This window comes from Fopius arisanus, unplaced genomic scaffold (genome assembly GCF_000806365.1).
Source record: "Fopius arisanus strain USDA-PBARC FA_bdor unplaced genomic scaffold, ASM80636v1 scaffold00030, whole genome shotgun sequence".
In the NCBI taxonomy this organism is placed as follows: Eukaryota; Metazoa; Arthropoda; class Insecta; order Hymenoptera; family Braconidae; genus Fopius; species Fopius arisanus.
Genome location: NW_011887769.1, coordinates 428,905 through 452,371, shown reverse-complemented (window position 1 = coordinate 452,371; position 23,467 = coordinate 428,905). Strand labels below are relative to the sequence as shown.

Here is a 23,467-nt window from a genome sequence, read left to right as displayed (position 1 = left end):
AGATGAAAAACCTGGCAGAGGAGTAACACCGGGGAGTTTGTTGTGATAACGACAGCAGGCCAAAGTAATTCAATATACCGTAGCTCTGAGAGCGTCCGTCCTCTCTGTAATTCTCTCTAATTCGGGGGAAGCCGTCTCCCAGCAAAATGAAAAGTACTCTCTTATTCTCGTCTTTGTACTCACTGCGGGGGAGAAATAGGGCTTAAAAGGAGAAAATATCGTGCCCCAATGAACACGAGGCTTTAGCCAAGAACATGCGCCATATCTGCGGATCCAGCGTCAAATATTGACCGCATGATAGGTACACGACGTTATCAAAATATTATTTACCGCGCGTTGAAAGATTAAGGATTCTATCGAGATCGTGTTCCAGGGGTTCAACCCCTGGGATTCACATTTCTTTTGTTACGGGATTTGACCCCAGCCATTTCCACCGAAGGGCAGAAGAGGCAATGGGACAATTTGCTTACAACCATTCGAGTCAGAGGAATAGATTCATAATTCTGTGAGTGAAACATTCAAGACTCACCGGTCGTGAGGAAAAAATCAGCTTAAATTTTCAAGACACTGTTATTCCCAAGTTGTCATGACTTATTCCAACGACAGTGGATTGACTACTGCTCGACTCTCAGAGCAAACTATTCTTTTTCGTTGTCTCCTACCATCGATTCTTCAACTACATCATCGTGAAATATTCTGTAAATCTAACGTGACGTAAATAGGGACTTGCAGTTCCATGAGAAGACAGGCACAGGGTGACATTCTAGAAACTCGTTATTGTATCGCTTCTCCATGGCTTTCCCCTGCATCAGAGATAATCTGCAAAAGCACAATCACTTAACGAAAAGTTGAGGCGATTGATGTACATATTTTCAATTACTGATTTTTTAAATGCTGATAAGGACGTTATTAAACTCGATATCATACACAAGAGTTTGGGAGACGGTGCCTGCCACTGGGCTCGAGTAAATCGCGTGCAACGTCAGGTTATTCCGTGACAATAGGGTCGACAGGCGACCTTACCCCAAAGACATCAACGATTTTCGTTGGGAAACAAGCAGTTATGTTTCAGCAATTGTGCCTGGATGATGGAATATTCAACCAATGTCCCTCCTTTTAAGAGTATTTCTTTGTGATTCTTGAGGTGAAGAGGTGATGGCGGGTCCAGAGTCTCCAACTGATCATCGGCTGGAGTATCTAGGCCTCTGTGTACAGAAATCATTGAAATTGAAGCCAGAAAAATGGGGGAGACTGCTGCTTACGGAGGAGTACAGGAATGCAGTACTGGATTTCTTGGATAATTCGTATCCAGCTGCGATATTCGTTGTACTTACACCGAATGCTCAGCTTGTCGCCTCTTGCAGTTTTCCCATTCCGTGTCAAAGGACAAAAGGTGAGTGTTAAGTTTTTATTCCCAATGGTAGCTTAGTAATCGGTCGATTTACACTTTCGATTCTGATTTTGCTGAAAAATTATGTAGAACGAACTGAAACATAAAAAAATATACATTTCAAGCACCATGTCTGTACGTGTCAATATCCAGTCAGCCGTATATTTTTTTTATTAACAAATTAACGAGAAAATACGTCCCGACAAATCGGAAATTTCGTCAGTTGATTGGAATAACTTAAAACTAACTCTGGGCGCCAGGTCAACCGTATTGGCTTAGTAGTTATTTAAAGAAACAATTTATTTGTTTACACTTTTTCGGGAATATCTCGAGAATTACTCGACCGATTAACTTTTTCTTAATAATGTTTTCCTCAATGCATTCTATTTTAAACAACCATAACATGTATAGCGGTTTATCCAAAGTTTTCGAGATATTGTAGTTTTTTGGGTTGAAATCGTTTCCTCTTTATGAAAAATCGGTATTTTTTGCGGCATATCGATCTCTTATAATGACACCAGCTGCTATTGAATCAAAGCTCAATCGGACAGATTGTTTAAGAGATATTCAAGTTTATACGTACACCTTTGTTCTTTAATATATTAACAACGGCCTGTTTTTTTTCTATTTCGTTGTACCAAGGAACGTATGCTGTGAAAACGAGAATGACGCCAGTTCCAAAAGATGTGGAGAGTTGTGCGGCAATGCTGATAGTGGGTGATTTTTCAAATAGGGTTGTCGACGAACTCGCAACTTTAGTTGATAACATCTACGCGCCGCTATTGAGCAAACATGAGAATCACAAAGATTTACCGGAGGTTGCTGTGCAAGACATCTGCAGGCACGTGCACTCAATTCGGGGCACACTGTATCAGGTGAAATCTTCACGATAGAAATTATCAGATCATGTTAGTTGGCACGAAGAGAGAAGATTAATAGAAAAATCTCGCGCTCCATCGATTTTAATGGACTATGACGTCTTATCAGAACATTGTTTAATAATTCTATTCATTTTTACTGCTATTATATTGCATATTATGCAGTTTTTTATTCGATTGAAAAAACTCAAAAAATTTTTATTTTTTTATAGAAGTTATCGATAGCGCGATGGCTCTTGTCGCATCATTTTCAACGGATTGACGCACTAATAGAACGTTATTGTGGCAATAGCTAAACTTTTAAAAGTTTCGTTTAATTTCTGCAACGATCTCATCTGAATTTTTAATTATCCAAGTTTCAGCTCAATTTCAATTAAAAATGGTCAATAAATTTTTCATTTATCTTGAAAATTGATTTTTTCATGCTAGATGATGGTTGATTTTTCATTGAAAGCTTGAGTTTTCGTGGCCAAAAACGATAATTTAATATCAAATACAGTTGAATTTCCAATAGAGCGGAAATTCAGAGGAATTGTTGCTTGCATTTTCAACATTTTTACGGTTTTTAAGTGGTATAGTTACTTGAAAATCGAGAAGTACCAGAATATTCAATAAATGTTTTTTCACTTTGAAATTTCTAGTCTAATTTCCCAATATCGAGATACGCGGTAGTGTATCGGTTGTATTATACGTGGAGAGGAATATTTTAAAAAATTAACGGATCACTTCACATAATCTGCAAGCACGAATAGTTTTCAGGGAATTTTTATATAGAAATATAAGAGAGAAATCTGATACGTTCAGTCAATTTTTGTGCCTGTCACTAAACGAATGCAAGAAAGTAATGTAATTTTTCTGGAAACTCTAGACTCTAACAGGAATTTTACGAATCATAATCTTCAACAATTTTTCCATAACTTCTCGTCAATTTTTCGTGGTTTTGTGGGTTATTTTTATTGGGCTTTTCTCTCGGGGTTCCTTCTCCAAATTCCTTCTAAAAACTGAGGGACATGTTATTTTTTTCCACTTATCTAATAAGAAATTACTCATATCGTATCGAAATCGAGTTGCTTTAAGTGAATTGATCCTTTCGGCACATAAATTTCAGAAATTTTATGCTAGGGTATAGGTATAACCTTCTTTCTCCCTTCCCCGCAAAAGGTATATGATTTTTATAAGTCATATAAATTCAAAATATTCAATTCAGCGTGTAGTAAGGTACCATACAAATCTTACCAGCACTTAGCATTACCCAGGGTTCCCGATAAGGACGTGCCCTTTATGAACCCCACAAAGATCATAGTATAATTCTGTCACCCCCTTCCAGTTTTTTAATCTAATTGAGTCCGACTCAATTTTATTCTTGATTCCGCATAGTTTTGTTATTAAATAGTGAATTAATTCAGTTTCGCGGAAAATTTTTTGAAGTAGTTATATACACTCAGTGCCATTTTTATTTTGAGTAACAGAACATTGTTTTGATTTTGATTTTGAATTCTGATTATTATTGATCCTGACAGGTGAAAGGGCAGGTTAATGGTAAGACAGTTCTGCCAATGCCGGCGGGGTTGGAAAAAGTGTCAGAGGTGGAAAGGCTGGTAAGAGAAGATGGACCACAAGCAGCTGATCTGTACCTGAAGAGTGCCATCGAAGGGGTTGTTATAAAGTGGGCTTATCTGGTCAACGATGTTGTGACACAAGACTCGAGTGTTGCTTTTGAAAATGGACAGAATCCTACGCCAACATCTGAGCTGGAATTCTGGTCAAAACGACTGACAAATCTGAGGTTCGATACAACTATATTTGAGTTTGAGATGAAACTCTAGTGAGTAATTATGTAAATCTTGATAGATACATCTTCGATCAGCTTCGGGAGGATCGTGTGAGAAAAATGGCGATAATCCTTGAGAAAACAGATAGCGCTTATTATCCGTGTTTTCGCACTCTATTCAGCAACGTCGTGTCTTCCCTTGCTGAAGCCAAAGAGATATCCCTGTACTTGACGCCACTGAGGAGATGCTTCAAAGCCATTGAGGAAATTGACTTTTCCGAGGCTAAGCCTGTTATGGCCACTGTTATCCATTCAGTTGGCTTGGCCTGGGCAAAGTCACGCTATTATCAGAACTCAACAAAGTTGATTATCATGTTTAGACAGATATCCAACCTGTTGATACAACAGGCGAGACGTTTTCTCGATCCTTCGTCCATTTTCCAGAGTGACGTTGATGAAGCACTGCAGCGAGTACAGATATCCAAGGGTAAATATTTTTACGATTATATACTTATTTCTTCAATTTTGCCTCTGAAGTTTATTATGATTTGCCTTTCTTTCTTTATTACATAGTTTGTGCTTTCGAATGGAGACTTTGCAATCGTATGCTTTTCACATTTTCTAATTTTACTCGGAAAGAATCTAGAATGCTCTGAAATATAAAAAAACGAAGCTTGGGTACCGTGCCAGTGTGTGGTCTTCATTCAGTGGTTACTTTTTCTTAAAATTAACAAATAAGCGACAAAATTCGTCTTAAGAAATTCCTCTACTTCGTAAATTGATTTTTACCCTCTACCTCAAACAATCAATACATGTATATAGTCAAAGTTTTCAAGGTATTGTGTTTTTTTTTATTTAACATTAGAAATCGGTGTTCACAGCATAGCGCAAACCTTGATACATGAATTTGAAATTTCAATTCCGAAGTTGTCTCTTGTGATGATACAATGGCGAATGGACGCATATTTTAATTAAGAGATATGTGACTAGATATATGACTTTGTATGTACATCTTATTGCGTCAACATTTCAGTAATTACTTGACCTATTTCAATCATTTTTTCATTCAAAATATTCGCTTTCTTTCCGTTCTTCCTTAGTTCGCCATTAAAAAAAAAACCTTATTTTATTAACTCTAACATGTTGGAGGTGATAATTATTATTGATATGATCAGGCATTCTAGAGGAGTTCAAGCATCAATTTGAAAAAGCGAAACAACAGCCCGGTTTAAAGGAAGATAGTCCACCCTGGACCTTCAATTCGTCTGCCATTTTCACACGTCTCGACGCCTTCTTGAAACGGCTGTCCGACATTGAGTGGCTCTTCAACACTGTAATTGAATTTTCAAAACTGGAAAAAATTGAAATTGGCGGTGTACTGGGTCGTTCACTCAGCGCTAGGATTGTTGGCGTTTTCAAGGAGTTCCAGGCGCTCTTTGCATCGTTCTCAGCGAGAGCCAGTGACGTCCTCGAACCCGACGACGAGTCCTTCGCTGTTGACTGTGCCAAGTTTGGTGAATCAATCACCGATCTTGACAGTAAACTGGCTGCCATACTCTGCCAGGCTTTCGACGACTGTAGCAATTTGGAGAGTGCTTTCAAGGTTCCCTCATCTCTCATTCTCCTTTACTTTCGTTTTATTCGTCTCCCTCTCGGTTAGCTTTAGTACTCCTTTATTTTACCGTCTTCGAACGAAAAAAAAAATAAATAAAAATAGAAATACGAATGAAATATCCTCGGGCTAAAGTTTATGGCCACTATTTTACGATCCCTCCAGCTGATCAATATCGGCGGTACTGTCCTGGATCGACCGATGATTCGTAGGCAATTCATGGACCGTTACTCCCGGATATATCAACTGCTGAATAACGAATTGACAATGGTTGAGATACTGTTCAATCGGGGCACCCGTGGAGCTATGGGTGACCTTCCGCCCCTCGCTGCTGCTCTTCGATATACAAGTATGCTCAGACAGAGAATCGATCTTCCAGTGCATTGTTTCAAGACACTCCAGAAATCGTGAGTATATCAAGTGACTGAACCACTTGACGTCACAGTTCAATCCAATCCGCAAAACAAAGTGCATCAATTTATTGAAAAATCATCACGAATTGTAGAATTGTCGAGAGTAATGAGGGAGAGTGCATCATCGCACGATACGAAAGATTTCTGGAGATGTTAAACGAAAAGGAAAAAACTCTTTTCCTAGAGTGGGTTGATGCAGTCCCTGAAATTGTTGAATTCGGCCTTCAAAGAACTCTGTTAACCCGTGACAGAGGCTCGATCCTCCTGATGGTGAACTTTGATCACGAATTATTGGCTGTATTGAAGGAAGTCAATTACCTGCAGCAGGTGGCACACGACGATATCCCGGAAATGGCTTCTGAAGTTGGTTTCCACTCGTACTGGTGTTACATTACCGCAATAGATAAATCGTAAACAAAAGACTATTTCGTTTCTTTTCAGGTGTCAGAGCAAGCAGAGACGTTCCGAAAATTTCGCACCCTCTTGGGAGCCACTGTGACATCTTACAACGACATCCGACGTACTTCGAGACAAGTGGAATACAATTTAATCGAGTTGGAAGTAGCGAGAATTGATTCACTGATTACACGAGGGGAGAAAGAATTGTGTTGGAAATCAGAGGGACTTCCTGATTACATAAATGAATTAGGGGGACTAGTTCAGAGTCTGTGGAAGAGATTAAAAGCTATTCAAGCGAATGTGGAAAAAATAAGGGGAATTTTGGAGCCGTGGACTAAAACACCTCTTATTGAACGTAAAGATCGCCGTAAAGATGCTCTACTTGCGTTGGACGATAGGGCTGAAAATGTTGCCAAACGATATGCAGATATCCAGAGAGCTGCCGAGCAGATTCATGGGCTTCTAAAGGAGAATGAAGTGTTATTTGAAATCGCCGGAGATGGTGGAGAACCGTGGAGGGAGTATGTAACGTACGTAGATGATATCGTAACGGAATCCCTTCGTAAATCAGTTGGATGCTGTCTCAGTTATTTATCTGAGAATATGGATCCAGCGACACACAATGAACCCGTTCTCGAGGCTAAACTTGAGCTCAGAGAGCCTGATCTCTATTTTGAACCAACATTGGATCCTGATGATCCGGATGGACTGGAGCAATTGATTGTCGGATTATTGGAAGATATTATTCGCATGGCGGCCCTTGTCGAGAGACTCAAACCCGATGCCGAGGGGTACGCAGTGGAGTTCGAACAGGATGATGACATTAAAGCTATGAAAAACGAGATATTGACGGGAGTAACTAGAGCAATTGATGAGGCCACAGAATTCTGCGGAATATTCGAAGGTTAATTCATATTTAAATCAATATCAATCTTATTCTTATTCAATGCTGTTTTAATAATCGCCTGACGGGTGTTCTACATCCATATGTAGCCAACATTAACATTTTTTCATTTTTCTGGCAAACTTATTATGGGATTGACGATTGATTCATAAGGAAAAACACAACGTTTTTACGTTTTGTCGTTATTTAATGATTCAGGAAGTTTCAAGGTGGTGTGAATATTTTTTTTGCATTCTTTTTGAAGATTTAAGAAGAATCACAAAACTGTAGAGAAAATACATGGAAATGATTGCACCACTACAAAATTTGGCGAGCCATTCATAATGATAAAACGCAAAAACGTCATATTTTTTTATATCACTAGCGTATATGGCGCGCTATGCGCGCCAAATCGTCCACGTATGGGGTGTTATTATTGGAATATATATATATTTATATATTTCCAATGTAATATATACATATATAGAATTTCAAAAAGAAGATAGAAAAAAGTCTAAAAATTTATATAAAAAAAATAATTTAAAATTTAATAAATTATATTAAATTTATATATTATATTATATAAATTTAGTACAATATAATATAAAAATTAAAATATCAAATATTATTATATAAAAAAAAATTAATATAATTTATATATATATATTATTTATATATGTATATATTATATATATATATCATATTATATAGATATATTTTGATATGCATAGCGCCAAAAAAAGCTGACAAAAAACGTTACATGCTTTTTTTTAAAAGGGAAAGGGAATTCCATTGAGAATTTGGATGTGGAATCCTTAAGACTCACATGTACTATCTATCGAAGGTAAATTTTAGTTCGTAGTTTATGTCATTAACCTTCAATATTTAGAAGTTTGGATTTCAAATTGGGATGCGGGAACCACTCAAATAATTACTGATAAATAATCATTGAAGAGAGCACAAATTGATGAAGTGTGGCAGATCGAGACATTGGCTTACAACACAATAATTAAAAATACGCAGTTCACTATCGGTAACATTTGACAGGTCATTTCAATTTTATATTGTTATCGATTAACAAATTTATTGTTTTTCCCCATCAGGATACCTGCCACCCGTCAGTTTGTCCTTTTTTAATATTATTTTTTTCATAGTTATTGCAAAGGTTTCTGCAGTACAATTTAAAGCCCAAATTTATAAATATTTGGGGCTACCAAAATAAAATTCAAATAAAGATTACGTTGAATAGATAGTACATGTAAAGCTTGAGTAGGAATAAATGAAGGCATACCAATGAAATTTTAATTTTAATTAATTTAATTATAACCTACGCCTCGACAACAATTGTTGTCCTTTTCAGGGTCTTTCGTTGTTATTTCTCAATTTATTATTATGATCTTAAGGCGATTATTAACATAATAGTGAAGATAAATTAATTTCATCCCCTTACCTTGTGAATAATCAATATCGGCCGAATGATCCTCAGGTTATGCATATTTGTGGCTCGAGGATAGAGAAATCGTGATGCAGCAATTTTTAGAGTACAGTCGCCAGCTGACAATTGATGAGATGGAGATGATAGCACTTTTAGATCCAAAAGCGCCGTCAAAGTGCATTCCACGTATGGAGCAGTTCCGTGAACAAATCGACCTTTACGAGGGTCTCTATCTCGAAATTGAGGAGATGACGGGATTTCGCGTTTTTTGCAGCTGGTTTCGCGTCAACCTCCGACCCTTCAAGCAATCACTCCTTAATACTGTTTGCAAATGGTCGAGCATGTTCAAGAAACATCTAGTGGAGCGCGTTACAAGCAGTCTATCCGATTTAGGAAATTTCATTCGGTGAGATAACAGTCTACATAATAACATAAGCGTGAAAAATGTCTGTCTGTAGAATAACGGGGGTGTATCTACACATGAGAGGAGGGTATGGAAGCAATTTGTTATGTGTTCAAGTTGGTAATGTGCTTACAGGCTCGCGGACGAGGGTCTGCTGCAGCAGATATTACCGGGCGATTACACGGGTCTCGTCAGTGTCATGGGTTTCTTAATGCAAGTGAAGGAGCGCCAGCCAACAACAGACGAAATGTTTCAACCACTGCAGGAAACTATCGGGCTATTGAAATTTTATGATCAAGATATACCCGAAGAGGTCAACGTCTTTCTGCAGGAATTACCAGAGCAATGGGCCAATACAAAGAAATTAGCTGTGATGGTTAAGCAACAAGTTGCACCTCTCCAAGCGGGTCAGTAATTCATGTAATCTAATGAAAACTAATTTTTATTACCTAAAATAGTAATTGGTGTCGCAAGGCTCATCAGTGGAGGTTTGTGATCAGTATCAAGCCTGTGGCAAGCTTTGTTATAGATAACTTTCAAGCCGACGGTAGTGGCCGTGCGGTTAGAGTGCTGGACTAGCATGCCAAGGATCCGGGTTCGATCCCGGGCCGGCGGTCAAAAATATATAGCGCTCTGATCTCACGGTTTCACTGCCGAGCGGTAGTCCTGTCAAAAGGACGACTGTACCAGGGCAAGTTTTTCCCTCAGATGAGGTTTTCCCTCCCTTCCAGCAAATGCGGTACAGGGGGTTGGGGGGTGGGAAGGAAACAAATCGTAAAAACCCGAAAGGGTATACGAGTGAAAGAAAAAAAAAAATACAACTTTCAAATTGAGCTTATTATGCAGTGTGGCACATATATGTTTTTTTTTGGGTACAAATGCCCCATACACACCCACACGCACACACACAAACACACACAACACGCGTACAAGCAATCAACAAAATGTTGGAAAATTGACTCTAAGCATACAATTTTAAATATATATTTTCGTCAATACATTCCATTAGACGAAGAGCATGAAACGAACTATTAACTATTGTCAACTCATGTCCGCTTCAACTATGAAGTTTTTTTAATTGAGTTCTAAATTAGTCCATGTAGCCTATCATCTATATCTTACTTTAAGTAGGATCATTTCAGGCTGTGGCCTGTAATATCCATCTACCGATCGAAGAAAGCACCCTGAAAACGACACTTAATGGGCATGAATGACTAAAAAAAAATTACTATGCACTGCAGGTGAAGTATCAAGAATTCGTGCTAGAATATCAGCATTCGATACGACAATCGGTCTATACCGAGAGGCATTTCGTCGCTACGGCTGCTTCAAATTCGATTGCAAAAACGTTTACAGCGTACTGGACGAGGCAGACAAAGAGATATGTATGCTAGAGCGACAAATGAGTGACATACAGGAATCAGCATCACTATTTGAGGTGACAGTGCCAGAATTTAAACAGCTTAAACAATGTAGACGCGAGCTTCGGATGCTGAAACAACTGTGGGACTACGTGTACATTGTACGAAGTAGTATTGAGGGATGGAAAACAACACCATGGAGGAAGATTGACGTTGAGAATATGGATATTGAGTGTAAAAAATTTGCCAAAGAGATACGAGGTAATTTTAGTCATTTGTCTTTCATTAATAATTCAACGTACACCATGTGAAAGTACTTAATGCTAATGTGAATTATAGCACTTGACAAGGAAATGCGACCTTGGGAAACTTATGTATCACTGGAGGCGACTATTAAAAACATGCTGACGTCGTTGCGAGCAGTGGGGGAACTACAGAATCCAGCTATACGAGAAAGACATTGGCGACAGCTGATGAACAGTACAAAGGTATCAAAACGATGCACGAGACCGGTGGAGACCCTTATTTAAGCTTAATTATTTCAAGAATCAATTACCCTTGAAACCCTAAATGTGCCTTAAATGTGCCTATCATACGAGGCTGATTATTTTACTGATTATCTAGGGCTTCCAACATGATACTTATAATTGTTTTATCTATTAACTGTCAATTCTAATTACCTTATTTATATTAATTATGTTAAGTTATTTAAATCGATGACTACAGTATACGGACACGTATCGTAGTCCCTAGTTGCACTGCTGTAAATATGCTATCGGTGTTACAGAGACTGGGCGATATGACACCTGAAGAAACAGTAAGTTCACTGTAAATAACCGCACGATCTATTTTATTTCAATGCAGTCCTCATCATATCAATCATAATTCATGATACGATAAGTGATAGATTATTCCTCATTTTTTATAATAACAGTACGGAGATATCATTCGAAAAAAATGCTCAACAACTCGATGAATCAATTAATTCATTCAATTCGTTTCACATCGCTGCAGACAATGTGCACAAATCGATCAATTAATGCAAGCATGATGAATGATTAATTCAATAAATCATTGTAATATATCATTCATGATTTGTACACACTCATTTCATCCGCAATAAAGCAATTCAACACAACAGTTATGCTTGTTCTATCATTTCACCTCGCCCCATTCTCATTCTCTCACAGCATCCCGATGCACTTCACTATTGTACCGCAGGGCACCAACGCTGGATGGATGGCAAAATAAAAGAGAAAAAAGTTTAAAAATACCTTGCCAAGTGTAAGTGAATATTTTACATCAGGTTCGCTTTGTGATGGATGATACAACCACACTGGCCGATTTACTCGAGCTTAATTTGCACGAGTGTGAGGATGAAGTGAAGAACATTGTGGATAAAGCTGTTAAAGAAATGTCAATGGAGAAGTATCTTAGGGAATTAAATTCGACCTGGTCGGCAATGGAATTTGAACTTGAGCTGCATCAACGCACTGGTGCCACTCTATTAAGAGCGAGCGAGGAATTAATCGAAACATTAGAGGAAAATCAGGTTACTACTAATCATTTGATGTATTAATTGGAGAATTTAGGGGGGAGGGGAATCGATGATACAACATGTATGATTTTTAGGTCCAACTGCAAAATTTAATCACCTCTAAGTTCATCGCTCACTTTTTGGGAGAGGTATCGGCGTGGCAGAAGAAACTGAGTATTGCTGATCAGGTTACAACAGTGTGGTTTGAAGTACAGAGAACTTGGTTGCATCTTGAGAGTATCTTCATGTCTTCGGAAGACATACGAAAGCAGTTGCCAGTGGATGCCGATCGTTTCGACATGATTGACGAGAAATTCAAACAAATGACACAGGAAATGGCAAAAACACCAAATGTCGTAGAAGCCACCAATAGGGATGGCTTAGCTGCATCACTAGATACATTGCAAAAGGAATTAGTCCTTTGTGAGAAGGCACTAGCTGAATACCTGGAAACCAAGCGTTTAGCTTTCCCCCGTTTTTACTTTGTATCTTCTAGCGATTTATTAGATATTCTGTCCAACGGAAATCAGCCAGATATTGTCGCTCGTCATCTCACCAAACTTTTCGATTCAATGGCGAAATTGAAATTCATCGAAACGCCGGACAAAAAAATTGGAGTTGGTAATAATCCTAGATGAGGGAGAGAGCCAAAGTGCCGAGAGAACAGATTTTTTGCTTATAATCAGTTAATTTTTATTTGCTAAATAATTTTAGTAGATGAAAGACTAAATTTCAGTAGAGAGTTAAGCAAGAAAGATTGTTTACACAGTGTATTTACAGAGGGAATGCACGCTAAAGACGGTGAATACGTGGTTTTTGCAAACTACGAAATGGTGTGCGAGGGGCCGGTAGAAGTGTGGCTAAATCGTCTGCAGGAGGCGATGCGCGTTACATGTCGTTTCTACATGAACGAAGCTGTTGTTATCTACGAGGAAAAACCGAGGGAACAGTGGCTCTTCGATTATCCAGCTCAAGTATCACTCTGTGGTACACAAATTTGGTGGACCACGGAGGTTAACATGGCTTTTGCTAGACTCGAGGAGGGCTACGATAATTCCTTAAAAGATTATCTCAAGAAACAAATAAATCAACTGAGCACATTGATATCGCTGCTCCTTGGCGAGCTCACCAAACAGGATAGACAGAAAATAATGACAATATGTACCATAGACGTGCACTCGAGAGATGTTGTTGGAAAATTTGTCCAGGCAAAAGTTGAGAGTGCCCAAGCATTCCAATGGCAGAGCCAACTGCGAACACGATGGGATGAAAAGGAAAAAGATTGCTTTGCTAATATTTGCGATGCTCAGTTCAGATATTCTCATGAGTATCTGGGGAATACCCCGAGGTAATAAAACATAAGTGATGAAACCTCAGAATATTTCAAATGAGATATCCCAAAAAATCACCACGTTTCGTCCATAAAAAAAAAAAAACATTTTCTCACTCTTATTATATTTCTGTGCAGACTTGTGATTACACCTCTAACGGACAGATGTTACATAACTCTGACCCAGTCCCTTCATCTAGTAATGGGTGGAGGGCCAGCAGGACCGGCAGGTACAGGAAAAACTGAAACGACGAAAGATCTTGGAAGAGCATTGGGAATAATGGTATACGTATTCAACTGTTCTGAGCAAATGGACTACAAGTCCTGCGGCAATATCTACAAGGGCCTCGCCCAGACGGGTGCCTGGGGGTGTTTCGATGAGTTCAACAGAATTTCAGTGGAGGTATTGTCTGTCGTTGCAGTTCAAGTGAAATCGGTTCAAGACGCTATTAGAGACAAAAAGCAGAAATTCAATTTCATGGGAGAGATAATTGCCCTCACCCCAAGTGTCGGAATATTCATTACCATGAATCCGGGATACGCAGGTCGTACAGAACTCCCGGAGAATTTAAAAGCATTATTCAGGCCATGTGCTATGGTGGTGCCTGATTTTGAATTAATATGTGAAATAATGTTGGTGGCTGAGGGCTTTCAAGACGCCAAAGTTCTAGCTCGAAAATTCATCACTCTTTACACACTCTGTAAGGAGCTTTTATCGAAACAGGATCACTACGACTGGGGTCTCAGGGCGATAAAATCAGTTCTTGTAGTTGCGGGGAGTCTAAAAAGGGGTGAACCCGGTAGACCTGAGGAGGAAGTACTGATGAGAGCACTAAGAGACTTCAATATTCCAAAAGTTGTGTCGGATGACCTTCCAGTATTCATGGGACTTATTGCTGATTTGTTTCCGGCATTGGATGTACCCAGAAAGCGAGACATAGAGTTTGAGAAGACTGTTAAACAAGCGGCTGCTGATTTACTTCTACAACCCGAAGATGGTTTCATTCTCAAAGTCGTACAGCTAGAGGAATTGCTTGAAGTTAGACACTCAGTGTTCATAGTAGGAATTGCGGGTTCTGGAAAGACTCAAGTGTGGCGAACACTCTTCCGAACTTACCAGAACATCAAGCGCAAGCCTATTTACACTGATTTGAATCCAAAGGCTGTCACAAATGATGATCTCTTTGGTATTATAAATCCTGCCACGAGAGAGTGGAAAGATGGATTGTTCTCGGTTATAATGAGGGACCAGGCTAATCTGGGTGGAGACAATCCAAAGTGGATAATACTTGATGGTGACATAGACCCCATGTGGATCGAGTCTCTCAATACAGTAATGGATGACAATAAAATTCTCACTCTAGCTAGCAATGAACGCATTGCCCTGACTCCTGCTATGAGACTTCTCTTCGAGATCTCAAATTTGAGAACAGCGACACCTGCTACTGTCTCGCGAGCTGGAATTCTCTACATCAATCCCCAGGATCTTGGTTGGAATCCCTATGTCACCAGTTGGATCGAAACCAGAACAATACCCGCGGAGAAATCAAACCTGGTGATGCTATTCGATAAATACATTCCGATTTGTCTCGACACAATGCGCACACGGTTCAAGAAAATAACACCCATTGCCGAAATGGCTCATATAGAGATGCTCTGTCATCTATTGAGTTGTCTGCTGAAACCCGAATTAACGATGAGCAATGACTTCAACAAAGATCACTATGAACTCTACTTTGTTTTTGCTGCAGTCTGGGCATTCGGCTCCGCGATGTTTCAGGATCAAACGGTTGATTACAGAGTGGAATTCACCAAATGGTGGGTCAATGAGTTCAAGCAGATAAAGTTTCCAACCCAGGGAACTGTTTTTGATTATTACATCGATCCAGAAACCAAAGATTTTACACCATGGTCAGAGCGTGTTCCCCAATTCTTTCTTGATCCGGACATGCCTCTGCAGGCAGCCCTTGTCTACACGTCAGAATCAATCAGAATAAAGTATTTTCTAGACCTCTTGATGGAGGAGAAGCATCCAGTGATGTTGGTCGGTGGAGCTGGATGTGGAAAGACTGTTTTGGTTTCGGAAAAACTTCTCCAGTTGTCTGAAAACTACGCGGTGGCAAATGTTCCTTTCAATTTTTATACTTCTTCGGAAATGCTCCAGAAGATTCTGGAGAAGCCGTTGGAGAAAAAGGCAGGAAGGAACTATGGCCCTCCAGGAAATAAAACACTGATCTACTTCGTTGACGATCTCAATATGCCCGAGGTTGATGCCTACGGTACCGTCCAACCTCACACACTCATCAGACAACATCTAGATTATGGTCACTGGTACGACAGAACCAAATTGACACTTAAAGATATTCATAATTGTCAGTACGTGAGCTGCATGAATCCAACAGCTGGATCATTCACAATAAATCCTAGGCTGCAGAGGCATTTCGCTGTTTTCGCCGTCAGTTTTCCCAATCACGAATGTTTAATGATCATATACTCATCAATTTTTTCCCAGCATCTGGCGAATTTAGAACACAGGTAATTTCATTCTTCAAATAATCCTTGCTGTTCATGATCTTTGAATTTGGATTGAATTTCAGATTTCCCCTCTGCGTTACTGAAATGTGCAATTCGATAGTACAAGCTACTCTCCAGCTTCACAATCGTTGCGCCCAAGTGTTCCTCCCTACGGCCACCAAATTCCATTACATTTTCAATCTACGCGATTTATCAAATTGCTTTCAAGGTTTACTCTTCAGTGGAAATGAGTGCCTGCAGTGTCCGACAGATCTCATTCGACTATGGATGCATGAAACATATCGTGTTTATGGGGATAAACTAACGGATGAGAAGGACATTGATAATTTCTTAAAAATGCAAATTGATGTTGTAAAAAAAAATACGGAGGAGATCGATGAAGGGGCTGTGCTCGAGAGACCGAATATCTATTGTCATTTTGCTGGTATTTTTTAAATTCTTCGGATGATGTAGACCATTAGATACAATACTGATTATTCCAGGTGGAGTGGGTGAGCCAAAGTACATGCCAATAAAAAATTGGGCAACTCTGCACCGTCTATTATCGGAAGCCCTTGTCAGCTACAACGACTTAGTTTCAGCCATGAATCTAGTTCTCTTCGAAGATGCAATGATGCATGTGTGCCGTATTAACAGGATTTTGGAATCCCCGAGGGGGAGTGCCTTATTAGTGGGTGTTGGTGGCTCCGGGAAACAAAGCCTCTCTCGTTTATCCGCTTTCATAAGCTCTCTTGAAGTATTCCAGATTCAATTGAGGAAAGGCTACGGTGTTCTCGATCTGAAAATAGAACTTGCAGGCCTTTACCTCAAATCAGGAATGAAAAATATTGGCATCATGTTCCTCATGACAGACGCGCAAGTACCGAACGAACAGTTTCTCGTTTTAATCAATGATATGTTAGCGTCCGGCGAGGTACCAGATTTATTTCCCGAAGATGAAGTTGAAAATATAATCGCTGGTAACTCAAAGTTGTCTCGTATCTCTGATTGTACCGCGCAAAAAAAAATGTTTTAATATTAAACTTTCCACTTAGGTGTGCGAAATGAAGTCAAAGGAGCTGGTATATTGGATACTCGAGAGAATTGTTGGAAATTTTTTATCGACCGTGTAAGACGACAGCTCAGGTACATAAAAAGGAATAATCCAGAATAAAGAATTCAAGGGTATTATCCCCCGAAGAGCCGAAACAGAAAAAAAGAACAAATTCTCAATCTCCAATTTCCAGGGTCGTCTTGTGTTTTTCCCCGGTGGGTTCAACCCTCCGCGTAAGATCCCGAAAATTCCCAGCTATAATAAATTGTACGGCGATCAATTGGTTTCACGAGTGGCCCCAGGAAGCTCTAATGTCAGTGTCAAAGCGCTTTCTAGAGGAACTAGTGGAGTTACCGGAAGGATTCAGGTTTGAGAAATGAGAGTTTTAGTCATGCAATTAGAGTGTCTGGGTAATCGACAAGCCGTCAAATAATATTTTAGAGAGTCAGCGGCAAAGTTCATGGCACATGCTCACACAACCGTTAATGCAGCCAGCCGTGCCTATTTGGCGGGAGAGAGACGTTACAATTATACAACACCAAAGTCATTCCTGGAACAAATTAGTTTGTACACAAAACTTCTAAAAGCTAAAACGAGCGAATTAAGGGGTCGCATAGAGCGGCTTGAAAATGGTCTGTCAAAGTTGAAATCAACAGCAGCACAAGTGGATCAATTAAAGGAGAAATTGGCGGTACAGGAGATTGAGTTGAAGGAGAAAAATGAGGCTGCAGATGCGCTTATTGAAATAGTAGGAGTTGAAACGGCGAAAGTACAGAGAGAAAAGGCCCTTGGTGAGTAATATAAATATCAATAGAATAAAATTTAAGAGGATTACTAACATATTCGATTTATCCCTAAAATGTAAAATCGCTGAAATTGAAATTGCACAGCCGATGAGGAGGAATCGAAAGTGGCTGTTATAGCTGAAGAGGTATTAAAGAAACAAAGAGATTGCGAAGCAGATTTACTGAAGGCCGAGCCAGCTCTGCTCGCTGCGCAAGAGGCTTTGAACACACTTAATAAAGCAAATCTTACAGAATTAAAGTCATTTGGTTCACCTCCTGGCGCTGTGACCAACGTCACTGCCGCCGTAATGGTACTCCTAGCGCCCGATGGCAAAGTGCCAAAGGATAGAAGCTGGAAAGCCGCCAAGGTACATTTGTTTTAATGCCATGTCGTTCATTTTATAACTAATTAAAATGTCCTACCAAACTTTCTAATAGCACCCACTAAATATTTTCAGATTGTCATGGCTAAAGTTGATGCTTTCCTCGATGCTCTCATCAATTACGATAAAGAAAATATACACCCTGAAGTGATCAAAGCAATACAGCCTTATCTCAAGGATTCAGAGTTTGAACCTGAATTTGTAAGATCGAAATCAGCCGCAGCTGCGGGTCTGTGCGCATGGGTTATAAACATCATTAAATTTTACGAAGTATTCTGTGATGTTGAGCCGAAAAGAAAAGCACTGGCCCAAGCCAACGCTGAATTAGCAGCTGCCCAAGACAAACTCAGTATTATCAAGAGAAAAGTTGCGGTAAGATGTCAAAATTCAAATGAATGAAATGAGAAGGGGCCACTAATTATTATACGTGAAATACTTTATACGTGTTCAGTCATTGGAGGAGCAATTAGCCAAACTAACAGCGGACTTCGAGCAAGCAACAGCGGAGAAGCTCAAGTGCCAGCAGGAAGCAGACGCTACTAACGCAATTATCGCCCTTGCCAATCGATTAGTCGGGGGTCTCGCTTCAGAGAACGTGCGCTGGGCAGATTCAGTCGCTAAGTACGCCAAATTATCCCGTTACTACAATATCATGACGTGGAGATGTTTAATTGAGTGCTTAAATTATTAGTCTGATGCATCAGGGCTCGACTCTACCGGGCGATGTACTGCTAATTACCGCATTCATCTCCTACGTTGGTTGTTTCACAAAAACATTCAGACAAGATCTGTTGAACAAGCAGTGGCTGCCAGTAGTAAAAACACTGGATCCAGTAATTCCCATAACAGATGGCCTAGATGTTCTTACCCTTTTAACAAATGACACACAAATTGCCAAGTGGAATAATGAGGGATTACCGAATGATAGAATGTCAACGGAAAATGCTACGATTCTATCCAACTCGGATCGTTGGCCTCTCATGATCGATCCCCAGGTACGTCTTCCATTGAATTTCAAATAATCATGTGAGATATGTGAATAATTCATTTATCCATCAGCTCCAGGGGATCAAATGGATTAAACAAAAATACGGCGATGAGCTGAGAGTAATTAGATTAGGGCAGCGCGGTTACTTGGATGTTATCGAACAGTCTCTGGCAATGGGTGCCACAGTTCTCATCGAGAACATTGGTGAAGCTGTTGATCCTGTATTAGATCCCCTCCTTGGTCGTAATCTCATAAAAAAAGGAAGGGCAATAAAAATTGGTGATAAAGAAGTTGAATATAATCCCACATTTAGACTCCTATTGCACACAAAATTGGCTAATCCCCACTACAAGCCGGAGATGCAGGCGCAAACGACGTTAATTAATTTTACGGTTACGAGGGACGGACTGGAGGACCAGTTGTTGGCTGAAGTTGTTAAGGCCGAGAGGCCAGATCTTGAGGATCTCAAAGCGGACCTCACGAGACAGCAGAATGAGTTCAAGATTACGTTGAGTGGGCTGGAGGACTCATTGCTCTCTCGGTAAACTATTTTATTTTCCTAACAACAACCACTCACAAACCACTTGTCTAATGAATTCTGGTTTAAAGATTATCGTCAGCCGACGAAAATGTACTCGGTGATACAGCACTGGTCGAAAATTTGGAGACAACTAAGAGAACGGCTGCTGAGATCGAGCGTAAAGTAACTGAGGCACGTGGAACGAGTAAAGAAATTGATGCAGCACGTGAGCTGTATCGTCCAGCAGCAGCACGGGCCTCACTACTGTACTTCATCCTCAATGATCTGAACACCATTAACCCAATATATCAATTTTCTCTGAAGGCATTCAGTGTAGTATTCCAGAAAGCTATTCTCAAAGCTGATCCAGCACCGGACGTGACGAGCAGAGTGATAAACCTCATCGAATGTATCACGTACTCAGTTTTCATGTATACAACGAGAGGATTGTTCGAGTGTGACAAATTGATATTCACATCGCAAATGACATTCCAAATACTCTTGGTCAGAAGAGAAATATCTACGGCTGAATTGGATCTTCTGCTAAGATTCCCAATTATGCCCCACGTTACATCACCGGTTGATTTTTTAACCAATACGAGCTGGGGTGGAATTAGGAGTCTTTCGTCCAGAGATGAGTTTAGGTCAGTACTGATGATTAAATCATTTTTTTTTTAATCCTTACTAATAACAATTATTTACACTGCAGAAATTTAGACCGAGATATTGAAATTTCTGCCAAGCGGTGGAAGAAGTTTGTAGAATGTGAATGTCCTGAGCGAGAAAAATTTCCACAAGAGTGGAAGAACAAGACCGCACTCCAAAGATTATGCATGTTGAGAGCTTTGAGGCCCGATAGAATGACATACGCCATATCTGTATTTATCGAGGAGAAACTTGGTGTGAGGTATGTTGAAGGAAAGACAGTAGAATTCTCAAAATCTTACGAAGAGACCAGTCCATCCACTCCGATATTCTTTATTCTATCCCCTGGAGTGAATCCCCTCAAGGTAAGATCACCCATTCCTTCAATATCATTCCGAGAAAAATATAATTATGTAATCGAAATGAATGTGTCAGGATGTTGAAGATTTAGGAAGACGTTTAGGCTTTTCATCAGACGCTCAAAACTTCCACAATGTCTCACTTGGTCAAGGTCAAGAGACAGTGGCAGAGCAGGCGATGGACATAGCCTCTAAGTCAGGTCACTGGGTGATTCTGCAAAATATTCACCTCGTGAAAAAGTGGCTGCCACTACTAGAGAAAAAACTTGAAGTGGCAGCCGAGGGATCAGCTGATAATTACCGGGTGTTCATGAGTGCCGAGCCAGCCAGTACTCCAGCTGGACACATTATCCCTCAAGGAGTTCTGGAGTCCTCAATCAAGATCACTAATGAGCCACCCACTGGGATGCAGGCGAATCTCCACAAGGCACTTGACAATTTCACTCAGGAGACACTGGAGATGTGCAGCAAAGAGGCGGAGTTCAAGGCAATTCTATTCTCCCTCTGTTACTTTCACGCTGTCGTGGCTGAGAGACGAAAATTTGGCCCTCAAGGATGGAACAAAATCTATCCCTTTAACGTTGGTGATCTCAATATAAGTGTCAGTGTTCTTTACAATTATCTGGAGGCAAGCGCCAGAGTACCTTGGGAAGATTTGCGATATCTCTTCGGTGAGATAATGTACGGCGGCCACATCACTGACGACTGGGACAGAAGACTCTGCGTATCGTATTTAGAAGAGCTTATGCAGCCCGAATTAGTAGACGGAGAACTCCAATTGGCGCCCGGTATTTAAAATCCATAAAAATGTCTTTTGATCTCTCTATCTCTAATTCCTTCCTGAATGATTGAATATTTTTTCCACTTCTCCATTGGCCCCACCTTCTCAGTCAACAACATAAATGTAAATATCTCCAACTTCAAAGAGTTCTGAACGTTAAATTTACGTTTAAGGATTTCCCGCGCCACCGAGTACAGACCTTATTGGTTACCATGCCTACATCGACGAAGCCCTTCCACCAGAGTCACCCTACCTCTACGGTCTACATCCGAACGCTGAAATTGGTTTTCTCACAACAACATCAGAAAATTTATTCAGAACTGTTTTTGAAATGCAGCCACGTGATGCCGGTGACTCAGGCGGCCAGACAACAACCCGAGAAGACAAGGTAAAATAATGAATTAATTAAATTATTCATTCTCATGATAACAGTGACAGTGATGGACAATTCATTTGAACCAGGTTAAGCAAATAGTGGATGAGATAATGGAAAAGCTACCCGAGGAGTTTAATATGGTTGACATAATGGCTAAAGTTGAAGAACGTACACCCTACGTAATTGTGGCATTTCAGGAGTGCGAAAGAATGAACGGTCTGACTGGTGAGATAAAGAGGTCACTCCGTGAGCTTGATCTAGGCTTGAAAGGCGAATTAACCATTACATCGGACATGGAGGATCTTGAAAATGCCCTATTTCTGGATCAAGTGCCACCAGTTTGGGCACAAAGGGCATATCCATCGTTATTGGGGCTCACTGCATGGTTTGTGGACCTTTTGCTTCGATTGAGAGAATTGGAAACATGGTCCACAGACTTTGCAGTGAGTAATCCAACGGTTTTCCGTGTTTTTGTTTTCTCAATAATCACTCGAATAGTAATGTAAAATCTTACCTTTTGCTTTATAGCTGCCGTCATCTGTGTGGCTAGCAGGTTTCTTCAATCCTCAATCCCTCCTGACAGCCATAATGCAGTCGACAGCGAGAAGATATGAACTTCCTCTCGACAAAATGTGCCTGCAGTGTGATGTAACTAAAAAGAACAAAGAAGAGTTTACGTAAGTAATGCGCGCTAAGTTATAAGACATTGTTCATTGATTCAGCGGTTGAAGTTCGGTGTAAATATTAATATTCCTTGTAGTACTGCGCCAAGGGATGGAGCTTACGTTCACGGAATATTCATGGAAGGCGCACGGTGGGATGTACAAGCCGGATTATTAATGGATTCAAGACCCAAAGAACTCTTTCCAATGTTACCAGTGATCAACGTACGTGCAATAACCCAGGATAAACAGGATTTAAGGAACATGTACGAGTGCCCAATGTACAAAACACGAACGCGTGGACCAACTTATGTTTGGACATTTAATTTGAAGACAAAAGATAAACCAGCAAAGTGGACTTTAGCTGGTGTCGCACTTCTACTGCAGATTTAATTCAATTAGATTCACTATTCTCTCAACTTTTTCTCTCCCCCGCTCCCTTTGAAATCTACTGAAATGTTGACGTTATGAAATTGCTTCGTTAGACATGAATTCATTATCCCAGAGTCTGATGTACCTTAATTATGAAGAAACGTTGTTTTGGAAGGAAAAAAGGGAAATTGTTCTTACGTAAATTTCAACGGACCGAATGAACAAAGGCACTTTTTTTAATGCCACTCGACCAAAAGAAAAGCTTTAACCTAAATCAACTTGGGGGACGCCGGAGAAGAAGAAAATGTACAAGAGTACCATTCGTGAGTCGATGAAATAATGAAGGGTGGAGAGTAATCGATATTTAGAAATAATAAAGTAAATCCAGGAATTTTAATAATTTAATTATTGATAGAGAATTTGTTTTATTGACTTGAGAGATTTGTATTTGAAATTGACAAAATTGAGAGAGTTGTTAATAAAATTCAATGAATAGAGAAATACATGTAAAATTTAACGAAACAAGTGGAGAATTATTTTTTCATTGCATGTAACATAGTCATTCTTCATAAATCATAAATTAGCGATATACTTTCGAATGCTTATCTGACAAATT

General features: G+C 39.8%; 1 protein-coding gene across 1 annotated transcript in view; it reads left to right on the top strand.

Moving 5' to 3' along the window:
- Dhc93AB (Dynein heavy chain at 93AB) overlaps positions 1 to 23,234 on the top strand; it is a 28,604-nt gene extending 5,370 nt beyond the window's left edge. Inside the window, exons 2-34 of the mRNA XM_011303101.1 lie at positions 1,145 to 1,393; positions 2,033 to 2,265; positions 3,789 to 4,054; positions 4,120 to 4,526; positions 5,215 to 5,642; positions 5,817 to 6,058; positions 6,157 to 6,427; positions 6,506 to 7,367; positions 8,833 to 9,187; positions 9,320 to 9,591; positions 10,426 to 10,806; positions 10,885 to 11,033; positions 11,852 to 12,097; positions 12,178 to 12,703; positions 12,863 to 13,430; positions 13,551 to 15,947; positions 16,010 to 16,371; positions 16,430 to 16,906; positions 16,982 to 17,072; positions 17,174 to 17,347; positions 17,422 to 17,771; positions 17,871 to 18,133; positions 18,224 to 18,520; positions 18,600 to 18,769; positions 18,840 to 19,143; positions 19,208 to 19,677; positions 19,746 to 20,300; positions 20,366 to 20,666; positions 20,737 to 21,448; positions 21,615 to 21,829; positions 21,904 to 22,260; positions 22,346 to 22,494; positions 22,578 to 23,234. Of these exons, the coding sequence (XP_011301403.1) occupies positions 1,145 to 1,393; positions 2,033 to 2,265; positions 3,789 to 4,054; positions 4,120 to 4,526; positions 5,215 to 5,642; positions 5,817 to 6,058; positions 6,157 to 6,427; positions 6,506 to 7,367; positions 8,833 to 9,187; positions 9,320 to 9,591; positions 10,426 to 10,806; positions 10,885 to 11,033; positions 11,852 to 12,097; positions 12,178 to 12,703; positions 12,863 to 13,430; positions 13,551 to 15,947; positions 16,010 to 16,371; positions 16,430 to 16,906; positions 16,982 to 17,072; positions 17,174 to 17,347; positions 17,422 to 17,771; positions 17,871 to 18,133; positions 18,224 to 18,520; positions 18,600 to 18,769; positions 18,840 to 19,143; positions 19,208 to 19,677; positions 19,746 to 20,300; positions 20,366 to 20,666; positions 20,737 to 21,448; positions 21,615 to 21,829; positions 21,904 to 22,260; positions 22,346 to 22,494; positions 22,578 to 22,872 (13,394 nt within the window). The 3' untranslated portion in view covers positions 22,873 to 23,234. The remainder of the gene's footprint in view (positions 1 to 1,144; positions 1,394 to 2,032; positions 2,266 to 3,788; positions 4,055 to 4,119; positions 4,527 to 5,214; positions 5,643 to 5,816; positions 6,059 to 6,156; positions 6,428 to 6,505; positions 7,368 to 8,832; positions 9,188 to 9,319; positions 9,592 to 10,425; positions 10,807 to 10,884; positions 11,034 to 11,851; positions 12,098 to 12,177; positions 12,704 to 12,862; positions 13,431 to 13,550; positions 15,948 to 16,009; positions 16,372 to 16,429; positions 16,907 to 16,981; positions 17,073 to 17,173; positions 17,348 to 17,421; positions 17,772 to 17,870; positions 18,134 to 18,223; positions 18,521 to 18,599; positions 18,770 to 18,839; positions 19,144 to 19,207; positions 19,678 to 19,745; positions 20,301 to 20,365; positions 20,667 to 20,736; positions 21,449 to 21,614; positions 21,830 to 21,903; positions 22,261 to 22,345; positions 22,495 to 22,577) is intronic.
- Positions 23,235 to 23,467: the final 233 nt, after the last annotated feature.